This window comes from Rhinoraja longicauda, chromosome 11, assembly GCF_053455715.1.
Source record: "Rhinoraja longicauda isolate Sanriku21f chromosome 11, sRhiLon1.1, whole genome shotgun sequence".
Lineage (NCBI taxonomy): Eukaryota > Metazoa > Chordata > Chondrichthyes > Rajiformes > Arhynchobatidae > Rhinoraja > Rhinoraja longicauda.
In genome coordinates this window covers 26,479,902-26,498,177 of record NC_135963.1, presented here as the reverse complement: position 1 = coordinate 26,498,177, position 18,276 = coordinate 26,479,902, and the positions used below count along the sequence as shown (strand labels likewise).

The window sequence follows — 18,276 nt, the reverse complement described above, 5'->3', positions numbered from 1 at the left end:
CTGTCCAAGTATCTCGATGGTGTCTACACCCGAATGCTCAGAAAAGTTCAAAATGTCAGTTGGAGGGCCCGCACCACCAACGCCCAGCTCTATGTGGAGATTCCACCTCTGACCAAGAAGATCAGGTCGAGAAGGATGAGGCTCGCTGGTCATTGCCACCGCCATCCAGAAATACCAGCAAACAAGGTTGTGCTGTGGGAACCCACCTATGGAAGACGGAACCCGGGACGACCAAACAAGACGATGCTGAAGACGTTGATGGAAGACGCATATGTAGAGACAAAAGAGGAGCTTCCCAGCTGTATGGAGGACAGAGATGTGTGGTGCGTCTGTCACCGTGCCCGTCGGAAACTAGCACCACTGCGTTGCTAATGATTTTCAATTATTTTAATTAATTAAAACTAATTAAAACTATAGCAGAGGTCCATTTTGCAACCTACTTAAATTCTATAATTACTTTAACTCTTTCATTCCCTCCTTTTATTATAACATGATAACATTCACAGTCCTCGGTAGGTACACAATGATCGCAAACATTTGATAATAAAAATCAGAGTGTGGCGGCTCCCGAGGGTCGGGCCATACCACTCACGACCCCTCGGCACGGGAATGGGTCGAGCCAAGGAGGCGGACTTCGGCCGGGAGTATAAAGGTCAAGGACCGCATGACTCTCATTCCCTTTTGGAGTTCCAGAGATACAGTAAACACGCTTTCGTTAACCTTGCCTACTTGTCGTTATTTTGGCCTACTTGGCCCACTACATTGGTGACCCCGAACGGTCCATTATAGAAAAATGGACAAGACATGGGGCTCAGCCTTCGCCTCGCTGTCCGAGGGCGCTACACCGGCTATCGAGGCAATTTCTGTAGCCCTCCCTACCTTTTGGACCCACCGACCCCACGTCTGGTTCCAGCAAGCTGAGGTATATTTCCAGCTCAAATCCATCCGGTCGGATGATACACGGTTTTTCTACCTGGTTGGAGCCCTGGACCAGGACACGGTCCAGCGGGTAACCGAGTTCCTCGCCGACCTACCGACCCAAGGTAAATACAAGGCGCTTAAAGATCTATTGCTGGAAACTTACCGGCTCCCGAGAATGGAGCGGGCTAAAAGAATCCTCCAAATGCCTCCCCTGGGCGACCGGCGCCCATCCGCGCTGCTTAGTGACATGCTCGCGTTGCTGGACGGTCACAAACCTTGCCTCCTTTTCGACTATGTATTTCTCCACTTACTGCCGTCCGACATTCGCATGCAGCTCAGTGAAGGGCCTTTTGATGATCTCCAGGCCCTCGGCAGGCGTGCAGACGCCCTTTGGGCGGCGCGCAGTGATGACGTCATGACGCTGCGCGTCACTCCGGCAGCGCCCGAAATAGCCTGGTCGGGAGGGGCGGCTGTGGAAGGAGTCAAACCTGCGCCCCGGAGGCCTGCACGGGCTCCCCCGGCGGTAGCCGCAGGTACTGCACCTGCTTTTCAACGACAGCAGGCTTCAGACAACACCTTGGTTAAGAACTGGTGTTATTACCACCAGCGCTGGGGTGCTGCAGCCCGACGATGCCGCCTGCCATGCGCGTATCCGGGAAACGCTGTGGCCGGCTGCCAGTAGACCCCGCGGCGGCCGGCCAGATTCACCGCCTTTTTGCTTGGGATCGGGTTTCGGGTAATCGTTTTCTTGTGGATACCGGGGCAGAGTTGAGCGTGCTGCCTCCTTCGATGCAGGACATTCATTCTGGGAAGCGCGGTTCCGCCCTCACCGCTGCGAATGGAACCAGCATTCGCACCTATGGCGTGCGCACGGTGAAGATCACCTTCGGCTCTTGCCACTCTACTTGGCAGTTCACCGTGGCCGACGTCTCACAACCGTTGCTCGGGGCGGACTTTTTGCGGGCGCATTCCCTCCTGGTGGATGTCAGAAGGCAGCAATTGGTCCACAGTGCAACAATGCAGCCCATTACATTAGGGTTGGTCTGTCCTGTTGCTCGACCGCTGTCATCGGTCGAATCCACCTATGCTCGAATCCTGGCGGAATTCCCGGACATCACGGCGCCGCAATTTCGTACGTCAAACCCCAAGCATGGGGTGGTGCATTTCATCGTCACGACCGGCCCACCCCTCCACGCACGAGCGTGCCGACTTCCGCCGGATAAATTGCGTCTGGCGCGGCAGGAATTCCGCGACATGGAATCCTTGGGGATCGTTCGACCATCGAACAGTCCATGGGCGTCCCCACTTCACATGGTCCCCAAGGCAAGCGGTGGCTGGCGGCCTTGCGGGGATTATCGGCGACTGAACGCCGCTACCACGGCGGACCGATACCCCGTACCCCACATTCAGGATTTCAACGCCCACCTCGCCGGGGCTACTATATTCTCCAAAGTGGATCTGGTGCGGGGTTACAACCAGATCCCCGTCAATCCGGACGACGTACCAAAGACGGCGATCATCACACCGTTTGGCCTGTATGAGTTCGTGCGCATGCCATTCGGCCTCAAAAACGCGGCGCAGGCATTTCAGCGCCTGATGGATGGCGTGTGTCGTGGGCTGGACTTCATATTTGTGTACCTCGATGACATATTGATAGCCAGCCGCTCGCGGAAGCAGCACTGTGCCCACCTTCGACAGCTGTTTCAAAGGCTGAGTGAGCACGGCTTGGCTATCAACATCGCCAAGTGCCAGCTCGGCGTGGAAACCATCGATTTCCTCGGCCACCGCGTGGCTTCGCAGGGTGCGGTTCCTCTGCCGGACAAAGTTGAGGCCATCCGCCGGTTTCCCCGTCCCTTCTCGTTACGTGGCCTGCAGGAATTCGTGGGCATGGTGGCTTTTTACCACCGTTTTTTGCCATCTGCGGCCCACATCATGGAGCCGCTGTATCATCTTCTGGCAGGCGGACGTAAGGACATTGCGTGGACCGATGAGGCGGCGACGGCTTTCGATGGCACAAAGGAGGCCCTGGCTCGGGCTGTGCTGCTCGTCCACCCACGGGAAAATGCCCCGACGGCCCTTACAGTGGACGCATCAGAGGTAGCTATCGGCGCCGTGCTGGAACAACTGACAGACAGGGGTTGGTGTCCCCTGGCCTTTTTCAGCCGACACCTTACCAGCGCCCAGAAGAAGTATAGTGCGTTTGACCGCGAGCTCCTGGCCCTGTACCAGGCGGTACGTCACTTCCGCTACTTTCTGGAGGGACGTCCGTTCACAGCATTCACGGACCACAAGCCACTAACTTTCGCCTTCACGAAGGTTGCAGACCCGTGGTCCGCCCGACAACAGCGTCAGTTGGCGTACATTTCAGAGTACACAACCTCCATCCGTTTCGTGGAGGGGAAAGAAAACCGGGTGGCCGACGCGTTGTCGCGCCCCGCCGTCGAGGTGGTTTTGGATGTGGCGCCTGGCATTGACTATTCAGCCCTGGCGGTGGCTCAACTGGTGGACGACGAGATACCCGCCTACCGGACTGCCATCTCCGGCCTCCGCCTTGAGGATGTCCCTCTCGGCCCCAATGGAGCGACAATTTTGTGCGACGTGTCATTGGGCCAACCACGCCCCATCGTGCCTGCTGCCTGGCGCAGGCGGATTTTCGATGTAATCCACGGGTTGGCTCACCCATCCATCCGGACGACAGTCGCACTGGTGGCCACACGGTTCATGTGGCATGGTCTCCGCAAGCAGGTTGGCAATTGGGCCCGCACCTGCGTCGCGTGCCAGAGGGCGAAGATCCAGCGCCACGTCCGGGCGCCTCTCCAGCAAATCGGTCTGCCAAACCGCCGATTTGACCACCTGCAAGTGGACATTGTGGGTCCCCTCCCGACTTCGAGGGGCATTACTCACCTCCTCACGGTGGTTGACAGGTTCACCCGGTGGCCAGAGGCCATACCATTGACCGACACGTCCACGGCCACGTGTGCTCGAGCGTTGGCTGCAAATTGGATCGCACGCTTTGGGGTGCCGGTGGACCTTACATCAGACCGGGGACCACAGTTCACCTCTGAGTTGTGGTCAGCCATGGCTGAGCTGTTAGGGGTTCGGCTTCACCACACCACGGCCTACCATCCGCAGGCTAACGGCCTGGTGGAGAGGTTCCACCGGCAGCTCAAGGCTGCGTTGAAGGCACGACTCTCCGGCCCCGATTGGATGGACGCACTGCCGTGGGTTCTATTAGGCATCCGGACGGCACCCAAGGAGGACCTCGCAACGTCATCAGCCGAGCTCGTCTAAGGGTCGCCGCTCACCGTGCCCGGGGAGTTCGTGCCCTCATCGCCGGGGCAGCAGGAACCGTCCTCGTCCACCCTACAGCGCCTTCGTGAGCGAGTGGGAAAACTGGCACCCGTACCTACGTCTCACCATGGGACGTTCCACCCGCACGTCCCATTGGCCCTTCGAGATTGTGCCTACGTTTTTCTCCGCCGCGACGCCCATCGAGCACAGCTTCAGAGACCTTATGAGGGCCCTTTCAAGGTGCTGAAGCACTGTGAGACAACTTTTGTGTTGGACATGGGGGGCCGACCGGAGGCCGTGTCAATTAATCGCCTCAAGCCAGCGCACTTGGACATTGACCAGCCGGTGCGGGTTGCACAGCCTCGGCCGCGCGGGCGCCCCCCTTTACAAGTGCCTCCAACACCGCACCAGCCGATCCCCTCATCTCGACCGGTATTTGTACCCCCTTCTCCGCCCCCGTTTGTCCCTCCAGCAGTGCCCCCGCCAGCCCCCCCGGTTGTCCCTTCAGCTGAGCCCCCGCCAGACCTCCCGTCGGACGGGTACCGTACACGGTTCGGTCGACTAGTGCGACCACCGGTGCGCTTCGTGCCTCTGGTTCTGGGGGGGGGGGGTCCTGTGGCGGCTCCCGAGGGTCGGGCCATACCACTCACGACCCCTCGGCACGGGAATGGGTCGAGCCAAGGAGGCGGACTTCGGCCGGGAGTATAAAGGTCAAGGACCGCATGACTCTCATTCCCTTTTGGAGTTCCAGAGATACAGTAAACACGCTTTCGTTAACCTTGCCTACTTGTCGTTATTTTGGCCTACTTGGCCCACTACAAGAGCAATGATTAATAGGAAGATGGAGCCATAATGTATCATGGAACCCCAAAGTCCACCAAACCAACTATACGGCCACCAGTTCCAACTCCCTTCAGTACATAGTCGCCTGGTTGTGTGGATTTGCTGTTATGATCAGCCGGTAGTGGTCTCTGCGTCTCCAATACCTGTGAATGCAAGACTGACAAGATTCGGGTCAATTGCTGTGTGTACGTAATTAATTCCTCACTAAGGGCATGTAGATCGAAGCTAACCCGTTCTCGTAAACGCACCCTAAGGAGTACGTAGTGGCCGCCCCTATATGATCTCGGCAGGTGTTAGTTTAGTAATACTGTGTGGAGTGATTCTCATTTCAAACAGAGCGAGGGAAGAACCTTAATCCAGCTCTGCCCCATTATTCCCATTAACTTAGTCAATTTGGTCTTGAGTGTCGCATTTGCCTTTTCGACTGTACCAGAAGTCTGCGGATGGTGAACACAGAGAAATTGATGCTTGATTTAAAAATGCTGGTATATTTCCTTATTAACAGTGGCTATAAAGTGAGGACCATTGTCGGAGCCGATAGTGGTTGGCAATCCAATGATTTATTTTAGCAGCAACGTTAGTCGTTTCTGCTGTGTTATTCTTTGTAGGCAAGGCTTCAATCCATCTACTAAATACATCAACAATTAATAAACAATATTTATAACAATGTGCACACGGCATTTCAATAAAATCTATCAATGCATTCAAAAGGGCAGGATGGGATTGGAGTGACTCCCTTTGGACCTTTTACCGCCTTGCCAGGATTTCTCCGCTGGCATATCCCACACGCAGAGGCCTGCTTGAGTGCCTCTTGCTGAATTTTCAGGTGCCACCATGTTTCTTTGGCCATCCTTACCATTCCCTCCTTTCCAGCATGAGTAAGGGAGTGCATGTAGGTTAACAGGAAAGATAAGAATGCATCAGGTACACAAACCTGTCCAAGAGGGATGAGCCAGAGGCCCATTGGGGTATCAATAGCACAGCCCTTTTGTTTCCAAAGATCTTTTTGCGCAGCAGAGGCATTCCCCTGCATTAACTTAACTTCACCCATGTCTGGCAGAGCCGTTCTGTTTGTCAAAACTCTTTGTTCCGTGGGGACAACATTTCTGGAGTGACAAGCGGACGGCCGGGCAGTTATGTCTGCAAGGGCGTTTCCTTGGGAAACCTCATCGGAACTTTCTGTGTGAGCACTGCACTTGATAATCGGCTTGGGAGCGTGAGGGCCTGTAACAGATTTGTCACATAAAGGGAGTTTTTAATGGGCGTGCCAGAAGATGTTAAAAAGCTTCTATGCTGCCAGAGGGCTCCAAATCTGGTGCCTTATCTCTCCTTACAGTGTCTGGCTGTCCATTTTCTCCGGTTCGGGGGTTTACCATAGCTCTCATTGGCATTACTCTATTTGCTGTCTTTCACGGGTTTATTTGAACTCCCTCCACAACACTTGTCTCAATTACTTCTTCCTCCATACATTTCTCGGCCCTTCCTCTTTCTTCTTCGTCTTCTGACTCAACATCTCTTTGTCTAACTAGGGGAGGGGCTGTAGCCTGGGTTGAGGCAGGGTAGAGACCCTGGGCTCCCTGTAGTGGGGGCGCAAAAGGCAGAGGTCTACACCACCCTTGTTCGTCCTCGCCTTCTCTATAAACAGGGTCGCTATGCCAGACAAGTGGTCTCTGGAGGTATTTTTCTTAACTGTTTTTTAATTACCAATTGTTTACGACCTTTTTCAGCGCTTCAGTTTCTACATTCCATGTTCCCCCTACTGGCCAGGCTTCATTTCCCAATCTTTTTATTAATAAAGCAGACAATTGTCAGTAATCTTTACGTTTTTCAGGATCCAAATAACATTTGTGTTGTACCGGAGCTCCCCCATCGCTTTTATCTAGAGCCTATCCCATTATTGCTAATTTCCAGATATTCGTTTATCTGAGTTGTTCAATCACAAATATAATTTCCTGACTTTTGTCAGAGCTGTTCAATCTTAATTTCCTGACTTTAGTCAGAGCTGTCCAATCCTTAATTTCCACAGACTACCTTCCTAGTCTGACCTATTCACTCAAAAGACACAAATTTCCAGACTACCCTAGTCTGAGCTGTTCAATCAAAAACCACAAATTTCCAGACTACCCTAGTCTGAGATGTTCAATCAAACATCACAAATTTCCAGACTGCCCTAGTCTGAGCTGTTCAATCAAAAATTACAAATTTTCGTCTTACCTTACGTTGTCTGTCTAAAGAATCTCGGCAGAGAACCAGATCAACCTCCGATGAGGGACCACAGTGTTCCCGGGAACTCATTCGGGAATTCAGACTCAATGGATCCGATAGTGCACTTTTACTCCCTTCGAGGTCCCGGCCAGACCGCAGCCTATTACTCAGTCGTCGGAGATGGTCCCAGCGAGATCCTGCCGACTACGTCAATGTTAAAGTTCGTTTCGCTTCGACAGACAACAATACCATAAAGTTAGTAGTAAAACAGTAGTCTTTATTATGCCAGGCGGGAGAGGGGAGGACAGTACTGTGTGTCTTCAGACACACACAGAGCTCCTCATGTTCCCACTCACTCATACAATGTTCAATCAGCCTTTTTAACCCCAATCTTATCAGTACATTCCAGCATAAAATTCCCGCCATGTCCACACATGGTAATACTAGAGCTTTTGCAGCTGCTTCCGATTTCTGCAAAGCCATGTCCATATAAGGTTTTGGTCCAATAAGGAGTCGTTCCTTATCTCTGCAGTTTCACGCTCTTTTGCTTCCTACCTGAAAAGACAGCACCATGCAACTACAAGCAAGGTGTCCATTTTATATTTTTGCTTAAAACTACAGCAGAGCGTCCATTTTGTAACCTACTTAACGTCTATAATTACTTTAACTCTTTCACAACCTCTCCCTACAGCTCACACCCTCTAGTCCTGGCAACATCCTCGTAAATCCTTTCTGGACCCTTTCAAACTTGATAATATGGTTCCCAGAACTGAACACAATATTATAAATGCAGTCTCACCAACGTCTTATCCAATTGTAACATGACCTCCCAACTTCTATACTCAATACTCTGACTGACGGATGATGGCCAAAGTGCCAAAAGCCTTTTTGACCACCTTATCTACCTGCGACTCGACCTTCAAGGAACCATGCACCTGTACTCTTAGATCCCTCTGCTCTACAACAGTACCCAGAGGCCTACCATTTACTGTGTAGGTCCTGCCCTTGTTCGATGTCCCAAAATGCAACACCTCACACTTCTCTGTATTAAATTTCATCATTCCTCTGCCCACCTGTCCAAACGATCCATTCCCTGCTGCAATCTTGCACAACCATCTTCTCCATCTGCTTTTGTGTCATCAGCAAACTTGCTAATCTTGCCCTGTATGTTCTCATCCAAATCATTGATGTAGATGCCAAACAGTAACAGAACCAGCAACGAACCCTGAGGCACACAACCAGTCACAGGCCTCCAGTCTGAGAAGCAACCTTCCACCATCACCCTCTGCTTCCTTCCATGGAGCCAATTTGCTATCCATTCATCTATCTCTCCTTGGATCCCATGTGATCTAACCTTCCAGAGCAACCTACCATGCAGAACCTTGTCGAACGCCTTACTGAAATCCATGTACGCAACATCTACAGCTCTGCCCTCATCAACCTTTTTGGTCACATCTTCAAAAAAATCAGATTTGTGAGGCACGACCTCCCATGTACAAAACCATGCTGACTATCCCTAATCAGCCCTTGCCCATCCAAACACCTGTATAACTTTCCCAACTACAGACGGCCTATGGTTCCCAGCATTTTCCCTGCAGCCCTTCTTGAAAAGAGGCACAACATTTGCCACCCGCCAGTCTTCCGGCACCTCTCCTGTATTTAAGGAAGACTCATAAATTTCAACCAGGGCTCCTGCAATTTCCTCTCTAGTTTCCCGCAATGTCCTCTGATACATCTGATCAGACCCTGGAGATTTGTCTTACCATCATACACGACAGTACCTTCAATACTTTTTCGACGATAACACTGACTGCTCTCAAGACACTTCCATTGTCTGCCACAAGTTCCTCGGTCCTACTGTCTTTCTCCTTGATAAATACAGAGGAGAAATACTCATTGAGGATCTTGCCCATCTCCTGTGGCTCCACACAGAAGTGACTGCTTTGATTCCTGAGAGGTCCCACTCTCTCTCTCTCTCTCCTCTCTCTCTCTCTCTCTCTCTCTCGCTCTCTCTCTCTCTCTCTCTCTCTCTCTCTCTCTCTCTCTCTCTCTCTCTCTCTCTCTCTCTCTCTCTCTCTCTCTCTCTCTCTCTCTCTCTCTCTCTCTCTCTCTCTCTCTCTCTCTCTCTCTCTCTCTCTCTCTCTCTCTCCTCTCTCTCTCTCTCTCTCTCTCTCTCTCTCTCTCTCTCTCTCTCTCTCTCTCTCTCTCTCTCTCTCTCTCTCTCTCTCTCTCTCTCTCTCTCTCTCTTCTCTCTCTCTCTCTCTCTCTCTCTCTCTCTCCTTCCCCCCCTCCCCCTCCCCCCCCTCCTCTCTCCCTCTCTCTCTCTCTCTCTCTTTCCCCCCCCTCCCCCCTCTCTCTCTCGTTACCTTTTCCCTCTTATGTATTTATAAATCTTTTGGGATTTTCCTTAATGCTACACGTCAGAGCTATCTCCTGGTCCCTTTTTGCCCTTCTGATCTCCTTTTACAGTTTACTCCTTAGTTCCCGAAACTGAAACCGAGGGATGCAGTTGATCCTAGCTGCCTATACCTGTCCCATGCATCCTTCTTGTTTTTGACCAAGGCCTCAATTTCCCTGGTCAGCCAAGCTTCCTTACGTTTGCCTGCTTTGCCCTTCACTCTTAATGGGGACGTACATATCCTGAGATTTCGTCAGCATACTTTTAAAAACATCCCACTTGGCCGATGTTCCTTTCCCCTCAAATAACCTGCTCCAGTCAACTTGAGCGAGACCTTCTCTCATACCCTCAAAGTTGGCCTTACCCCAGTTGATCATTTTAACACGTGGACCCTCTCCGTCCCTTTTCATAACTATCTTAAAACCTAATCGAACTGTGGTCACTGGTCCCAAAAGGCTCCTGTCTCATACTGAGCGAGTTCCTGTCTGAATGGAATTGAAGAAGATATTGCTCAATATGAGAATAAATTCAGCCAGGTGAATGTATATGTTGGGGGAGGGAAAATGGTTGGTCTGTGTTCTAGTTGTATTGGAATGATCAGGAGTTTGATATTGTCAGATTTGTGGGCAAAATAATTTAACCCATGAAGACCATCCTGGATCCTTTTGTCACTAACTCATGGTTTCCAAAATAGCAAATTAAACTATTTGCCAATGTGATTATTTTTTTTAATCATTAATAGTTCTGAGTTGTAAAGGTTATGGTAAGCGACAAAGAAAATTAGTCAGTGATCTTGTTACTTTTTACAGCTTTTGTTCCAAAATGGATGCATCTGACAATTGCATTGTTTTCTCAGATGTGAACAGGAAGTGTTGGTCCTTCACCACCAAAGGAATGCATGCAGTGGGGCAGGCGGAGATAGTCATCCTCTTGCAGTGTTTACCTGATGAGAAATGCATACCAAAGGATATCTTTAATCACTATATACAGCTTTATCAAGATGCTCTGGCAGGTATACTCATATGACTGTATTAAAATAATGATGTGCTTTGATGTGAACATGGCACATGAGGTTGTATGATTATTATCATAGAGCACTTTGCAGAACAGTAATTCAGCCTATAATTTAGTGTTCACTTTGATAGATTACTCGTGTTAAATTAAGCAGAGTACATAAAACAAAATTTTAAACATCTCTACTTTTAGTATTTGCATACATGCTTATGTGTGCCAAGTAATATTTTGCTACTTAACATTAGTCTTTTGTCTATAGGTAATGTTGTTGGAGAATTGGGCCATTCCTTCTTTACTCAGACTTTCCTTGGTAGTAGAGAACACGGTGGATTTCTGTATGTCACCGCTACTTTTCAGTCTCTGCAGGATCTTGTGCTTCCCAATGCACCATACCTGTTTGCCATTCTAATTCAAAAATGGGAAACTCCTTGGGCTAAAGTTTTCCCAATCCGTCTGATGCTGCGTCTTGGAGCAGAATATAGATGTGAGTAACTGTATATGTATCATTCAATTTGTGTAAAGAGTAAAGTGACAATTTCTGATTAATATATTATTTTACAGTTTATCCATGTCCATTGTTCAGTGTGCGTTTTCGTAAACCTCTGTTTGGAGAGACAGGACATACAATAATGAACCTACTTGCGGTAAGTTCACATTTTTCAAGGGAAGAGAATAATTATATCAAGGCCAATATTATGCACTTGAACTTGTAGAAATTATTTGCCAAGATACCACCACAAGGATTTTAATTTAATGTTTACACGGTTAACGAATTCACTGATATCTGACAATGTGGGTAAACTCTCTAAATAATTTCTACTGTGAGAACCTGCAATCTTTTTGGGATCATTTGTTGACATATAATACCCAAATGTCATCTTCAAATTAAACAAAAGATTTGCATCAGGATGTTATTTTAAACTAGTTTAGAAAGTTCACCGCATAGCCTATGTTTAACAAATGTTTTTAAATACTGCAGACCTGTGTTAGAAGCAATGATCTGTTTTGCAATTAAATTGTATGTTTGGAAGGGCATTTGATTAATACAACAGATGATAAGGAGTATTGTAAACAAAATCATCTTCTCACCAGAGATCAATGATATCTCTCAAGTCTGCTCGATCATTCAATAAGATCATAGTTGATCCTATCTTGGTTGCAATTGTGTTTTCCTTTTCTCTCCCCATACTCCTTGACTTGTGGTTCAAATGTTTGTCAACTTCTGATTTTCTATTCCTTGAATATGTTGGTAGATAACCAACATTACTGTTTTTGATTTTGTGCATCATTTCGGTAGGTTTAATTTTTTTTAGAGGAAATGTAATCTGTTTGGAGGCATTTCTAAATGACTGATGATTTAGATTGCTTTATTATGTCAGTGTTTTTGAGTTCATAAGTAGTAACAAGAAAAAGCAAATGTAATAGTTTTAAAAATACTGTTAATACATAATTTTCTGTGTTCTTTAGGATTTCAGGAATTACCAATACAAGTTACCTGTAGTACAAGGGCTTGTTGTTGACATGGAAGTCAGGAAGACATGCATCAATATTCCTAGCAACAGATATAATGAGGTAAACCATATGCTTCATGTATTTAAATGCATTTGCAAGTCCCACAAGTGCGGCATCCACATCAGGAATTGAAATCTTATACTTTTTTCTATGCATGTGGCCAATGCATATGCCAAGTAAATGCTTTAACCAGTTACTCAATATGGACTTCCAAAATTGTTTTATAATATTCAATATTTTGCAATGCCAATTAATTCACAGAATTCAAGTGGTCTTCTGAATAGTGATGGTAGATCATTATTAGCCTCTTTAAAGAAGCTGTATTGTTGTGAGGTAATCGAGTTTAATGTAAGGTTGGTTCAATGGCCCATCCATTCTTTGGAAGAGAAAAAAACAGCGAATTAGCAAATCCTAAAATTAGTTGAAAGGTGAAATATCCAAATACTGTCAAATGCTATTGTATTTACATAATTATCAATTATAAAATGAAAATCAAAGTGCTTAAAATAGCAAATTAGGCAGCAACTCTGGGGAGACAGGTAGAGGGAATGTTTCAGGTTAACTTTTCAACTTGAAATATTTTCTTTTTTTCCTTGTCAGATATTGCCTGATTAGGTGAGTTATAATGCATTGCTTTTTATTTCATGTTTTCAGCATCTGAAGAATTTACCTTTAATATCTGAACATTAAATATTCAATTAAATGTTAATATTCAATATGTAATATATTAACATCTGAAGTATTTTGAAGACCCAAGTAACTGCGGATGCTTATATTGCAAGAAAAGACATAAAGTGCCAGAGTAACTCAGCGGGTCAAGCAGCGTCTCTGGAGAACATGGATAGGTGACGATTCTGGTTAGGACCATTCTTCAGACTAATTGTAAAATGGGGGAACGAGACAAAGTCTGGAAGGTGGTAGGTAGATACAGGTGAGGGAGGAACTTTCTGTCGTGGGCTGCCTCCATTACCAGAGTGAGGGCATATGCAAACTGGAGGAATAGCACCTTGTATTCCGCTTGGGTAGCATACAACCCAAAGGCACAAATTTAGAGTTCTCCAGTTTTAGGTAACTAAGTAAGTTGGGAGGTCATGTTGCAGTTGTATAAGACGTTGGTGAGACCGCATTTAGAATATTGTGTTCAGTTAAAGGAAAGATATTGTCAAGCTTGAAAGGGTTCAGCAAAGATTTACAAGGATGTTGCCAGGAGTAGAGGGTGTGAGCTACAGGGCGAGGTTGAGTAGGCTGGGTCTCTATTCCCTGGAGCACAGGAGGATGAGGGGTGATTTTATAGAGATGTATAAAATCATGAGAGGAATAGATCGGGTAGATGCACAGAGTCTCTTGCCCAGAGTAGGGGAATCGAGGAACAGAATACATAGGTTCAAGGTGAAGGGGAAAAGATTTAATAGGAATCTGAGGGGTAACTTTTTCACACAATGGGTGTTGGATGTATGGAACAAGCTGCCAGAGGAGATAGTTGAGGCTGGGACTATCCCATCTTTTAAGAAACAGTTAAACAGGTACATGGATAGGATAGGTTTGGAGGGATATGGACCAAGCGCAGGCAAGTGGGACTAGTGCAGCTGGAACATTGTTGGCTGGTGTGGGCAAGTTGGGCCGAAGGTCCTGTTTCCTCACTCTATAACTTACAAACACCCTCTCCCCAATTTTCCCCCCTCTTTCCCCTAAGACCTTCCAGGGTGCACACCCATTTTCCCCTTTCCTCTCCCGGTCCCCTACCACCTGTATTACTTTTTCTGACTTCACATTTCACACTTCTATCCCTGTCTCCATACCTCACACTTTTTGTCTTTTCATCTTGTCCAAGCATCTGTCATTCACCCCTCACCTGGATCCACTTACCAGATTTTGTCCCGCCCCCATCTCTCACCCCCCCCCCCCCCACTACAAGAAGAAGAAACCAGACCCAAATCATTGCCTATCCATTTTCTTAGAGATGCTGCCTGACTCACCGAGTTGCTCCAACACTTTTGCCTATTTTTAATAAAGTATTTTCATTTTTTAAACATTAAAACTAGGATACAAACATTGCTGATGAAGTTTGTGATCAAATGATTGGTGCGATAGGGTTATTGCACTTTGGTTAATAAATGATCAATTGGACAAAACCTACATGATGCAATGGAATGTGATATAACAGAATCTTTTTATCCCAAAGAAGTTACCAAATATTAGATTCATATTGTCGCTTTGCATTCTGTTTTAAAACACTCAAATGTGTTTCCTATGAGCTGCCTCCTATGTAGCTGGTGGCTAAAGAGAAAGATCTCAATGAGGATAGAATTTTTTATTTTGGTAATGAATTGTGTGTACTTAAAAGGCAAAGCAATAATTCTACTGGATAAGTATTGCTGATGTGCTTGGGATATAAACCCATTAGATAATACTTTGAAGATAGTAAAGTGAGTTTTCCAAAAGGCAATTGATAGGTAACATTTAATATTATGGAAAAATTGGCGTTGAAATCTAATTACAATATATCGGGATCAACTGAATATAATGATTGGATTGTGATAGTTACGTAAATTGTGGAATAGTGTCTGAGTAAGTATTTGTAATTTTTCCAAAGTATTAGCACTCAACTTGACTTTAAGTGGGATGAGCTCATGATGGGAAGGATGTGGTGTCTTAACACAAAATGCAGCAGCTAAAATGAAAGCAGAACTGCATTATTTTAAGTAAGCTGATTGAAGTTTAAGTTGAACATTTTTTTCATCCCATCCCCACATCACTAAATACCATGTATGCCATTGTGATCAATATAGCCAACATTTACTAAATGATCAGGAATCTCAATATTGGTCATTCCAATGTTTTTGTATCAGACACTAATTTTATGGGTGTGCAATTCATATAAACATAACTCACCTGGTCTTGAAATTAACCTAAAGTTTAGCACAAAGTAGAGTTTTTGGATATTATGCTTTAGCTCAATTCGCATTTGTCATTTATGCGACAAATTATTTTGTGTAAATATAGAATTTGAATAGATAGCAATGAAGTTTTAATGTTTTGAAGAAGGTTTGTAAAGATCTGTCTCTCCTTGTTGGGCCATTTTAATCAAGATGATGAAAGCAATGAACAAATCCAATGAGCATGTGTTGGCATTTGGAGCTTGCTTCAATGAGAAGGCAGATTCACATTTGGTGTGCGTTCAAAATGATGATGGGAACTACCAGACTCAGGCCATTAGTATCCACAACCAACCTAGAAAAGGTATGTCCTCATCAAGTTGCATTGGTTTTTTTTAACTTAATAAAGAATGCACGCCGACTCCAACATACGATTTATTTGTGTTGGCATGAATTTTCCTGCCTAGAACTGCTATTCCAGATGTTTGGAATATAACTGTTCATGTTATTAAAATAAAAACATTTATTAACTCTTAATAGCAGTGAATGAACTTTGAGATGATTCACAATGAGCAAAAATTAACACTATTTCTGTAATTCTGTTTTGCAGTAACAGGAGCCAGTTTTTTTGTCTTCAGTGGTGCTCTGAAATCATCTTCTGGCTACCTGGCCAAATCTAGCATTGTAGAAGGTAATGATACAAAACTTTTTGCACTTTGCCGAAAATCGACGTGAGCAGTAAATCTTGAGTGGATTTAGTGTAAGAAAATAACTGCAGATGCTGGTACAAATCGAAGGTATTTATTCACAAAATGCTGGAGTAACTCAGCAGGTGAGGCAGCATCTCAGGAGAGAAGGAATGGGCGACGTTTCGGGTCGAGACCCTTCTTCAGACTGATGTCAGGGGGGCGGGACAAAGGAAGGATATAGGTGGAGACAGGAAGACAGTGGGAGATCTGGGAAGGGGGAGGGGAAGAGAGGGACAGAGGAACTATCTAAAGTTGGAGAAGTCAATGTTCATACCACTGGGCTGCAAGCTGCCCAGGCAAAATATGAGGTGCTGTTCCTCCAATTTCTGGCGGGACTCACTATAGCACTGGAGGAGGCTCATGACAGAAAGGTCAGACTGGGAGGGGCAGTTGAAGTGCTCAGCCACCTGGAGATCAGATTGGTTAATGCGGACCGAGCGCAGGTGTTGAGTGGATTTAGAATCCATTACTTCAGTTGAGGTTGCTAAAGTGTGTACAGTGTGTTCTGCCACAGGCAAAGGAAGGAACAATATTGCAGAGGAATGGGCTCTTTGGCCCACCGTAATCAATGTTTATGTTGACATGATGCCAAATAAACTAATCCCTTCTGCCTGAAAGTAATCCATATCCTTCCATTTCCTGCATATTCATGTGCCTACCTAAAAGTCTCTTAACCACCAATGTTGTATCTGCATTCACCACCTCCCCAGCGCGTTCCAGGCACCTGCCACTCTGTGTTTAAAAAAAAAACTTGTCCAGCATGTTGTCTTTAAACTTTTTTGCCCTTAAAGCTACACCTTCCAGTATTTGACATTTTCATCCTGGGGTAAAGATTCTGATTGTCTATCCTGTCTGATAATTTTATAAACTACCAGGCCTCTTTATAAACTCCGCCTCTGACATTCCAGAGAAGAAAATGGCATAGGGTTTGCCTGTGGCATGACAGTCTGTACTTCAACATATTTGTTAACGTATCACTTTAGGAATGTTAACCGAAGTAATGGATTCTAAATCCACTCATAACATTAATTGTTGAAAGAGGCTGGTCAGGCAGCATCTCTGGAGAACTTTTTCAGACTCTTTTTCAGAACTTTTTCAGACTGATTCAGTCTGCTGAGTTACTCCAGCACTTTGTGTAATTTCACCTTAAAACTGTGCGCCAATGCCACTGGTTAGCACCAGTGAACCCTACTCGCCGGCCTCTGCACCGGTGGAATATGTTGGCGACTGCGGGGGGGGGGGGGGAGGAGGAGGAGGAGGAGGAGGAGGAGGAGAAGGCGGCAATGGCAGTGGTGGAGGGAATGGACAAAGCGATGGCTGACAGGAAGAAACAGCTGCTGCTGAGAGGGACGGGAATTCCACTGTGACCAAACATATCCTGTTAGTGTCGATGACCTGAAAGAAGCATTGTCGGCCAGGGGCTACATTGTGAGCCGCAACAACAGCCATGGCAACGATGCGGCAGCTGGTGAAAAAGGGCATGCTGATGCGCCAAATTTAAACTTCTGTTGTTATCCATGATTCCTATACGTTGCCATTCTTGTCCCTCCTTCTTACTGGAGTATGCTGCCTGAATTTCTGGGATCAACTGGTCTTTAAATGTCTAATAACGTTAACTATAGGGTTGTAATCACTATTCCCAAAATCCCCTCTAACTGAAACACCATTTCCCAATACAAGGTCCCTCCTCTAGTTGGACTATCGACCTACAGTTTCACAAAACCCTCTTCAAAAAGGTTCTGATGATCTAACTCAAAGGATGTGAGATTGGTATTAATACAAGGATGTAAAGAATATTATACAATTAATAATTTGGGCGTTCGGAGAGACTTTTGTACTTTGATTTCTTAAGTCTGCTGAATATTTCCAACGGTTTGTTTTGGAATTGGTAAAAATGTATGAAATGCACATCTCGTCAAAGGTAAGGTGTGTGTTACCATGTAATTATTTTGCTGCATTTGTTGTATTTTTAGATGGTATGATGGTACAAATCTCAGCAGAAACAATGGATACTTTACGACAGGCAATCCGAGAGATGAAAGACTTTACCATAACCTGTGGTAAAACGGATGCAGAAGAACCACAGGAACATGTTCACATCCATTGGACAGAAGATGACAAAAATATCAACAAAGGGTACTTATTTAGTTTTGAATTGCTAGTTGGGGATGTGAAAATAGAATCATTTAATTATGTTTTACCACTTAATATTAGGGATTTGTATGGATAAGTGAGAGGAAGAGACTTGATAAACTTATCAAGAAGGCCAGCTCTGTCCTGGGATGCCCCCTCGACTCAGTGCAGGCGGTGGGAGAGAGGAGGATGATGGCAAAGCTATCATCACTGCTGGACGACGACTCCCACCCCATGCAGGACACTATCACTGCACTGAACAGCTCCTTCAGTGACAGACTTCTTCACCCCAAGTGTGTGAAGGAGGGATATCGAAGGTCCTTCCTTCCTGCTG

At 46.2% G+C, this 18,276-nt stretch overlaps 1 protein-coding gene across 4 annotated transcripts in view; it reads left to right on the top strand.

Moving 5' to 3' along the window:
- Window positions 1-18,276, top strand: part of LOC144598398 (zinc finger FYVE domain-containing protein 9-like) — a 125,700-nt gene that overhangs the window by 64,465 nt on the left and 42,959 nt on the right. For 3 of the 4 annotated variants that reach the window (XM_078408533.1, XM_078408532.1, XM_078408530.1), the window contains exons 9-15: window positions 10,515-10,670; window positions 10,932-11,156; window positions 11,234-11,316; window positions 12,140-12,244; window positions 15,274-15,424; window positions 15,671-15,751; window positions 17,783-17,945. In XM_078408533.1, coding sequence (XP_078264659.1) covers window positions 10,515-10,670; window positions 10,932-11,156; window positions 11,234-11,316; window positions 12,140-12,244; window positions 15,274-15,424; window positions 15,671-15,751; window positions 17,783-17,945 — 964 coding nt within the window. The remainder of the gene's footprint in view (window positions 1-10,514; window positions 10,671-10,931; window positions 11,157-11,233; window positions 11,317-12,139; window positions 12,245-15,273; window positions 15,425-15,670; window positions 15,752-17,782; window positions 17,946-18,276) is intronic. The other variant, XM_078408534.1, reaches the window with a different exon arrangement.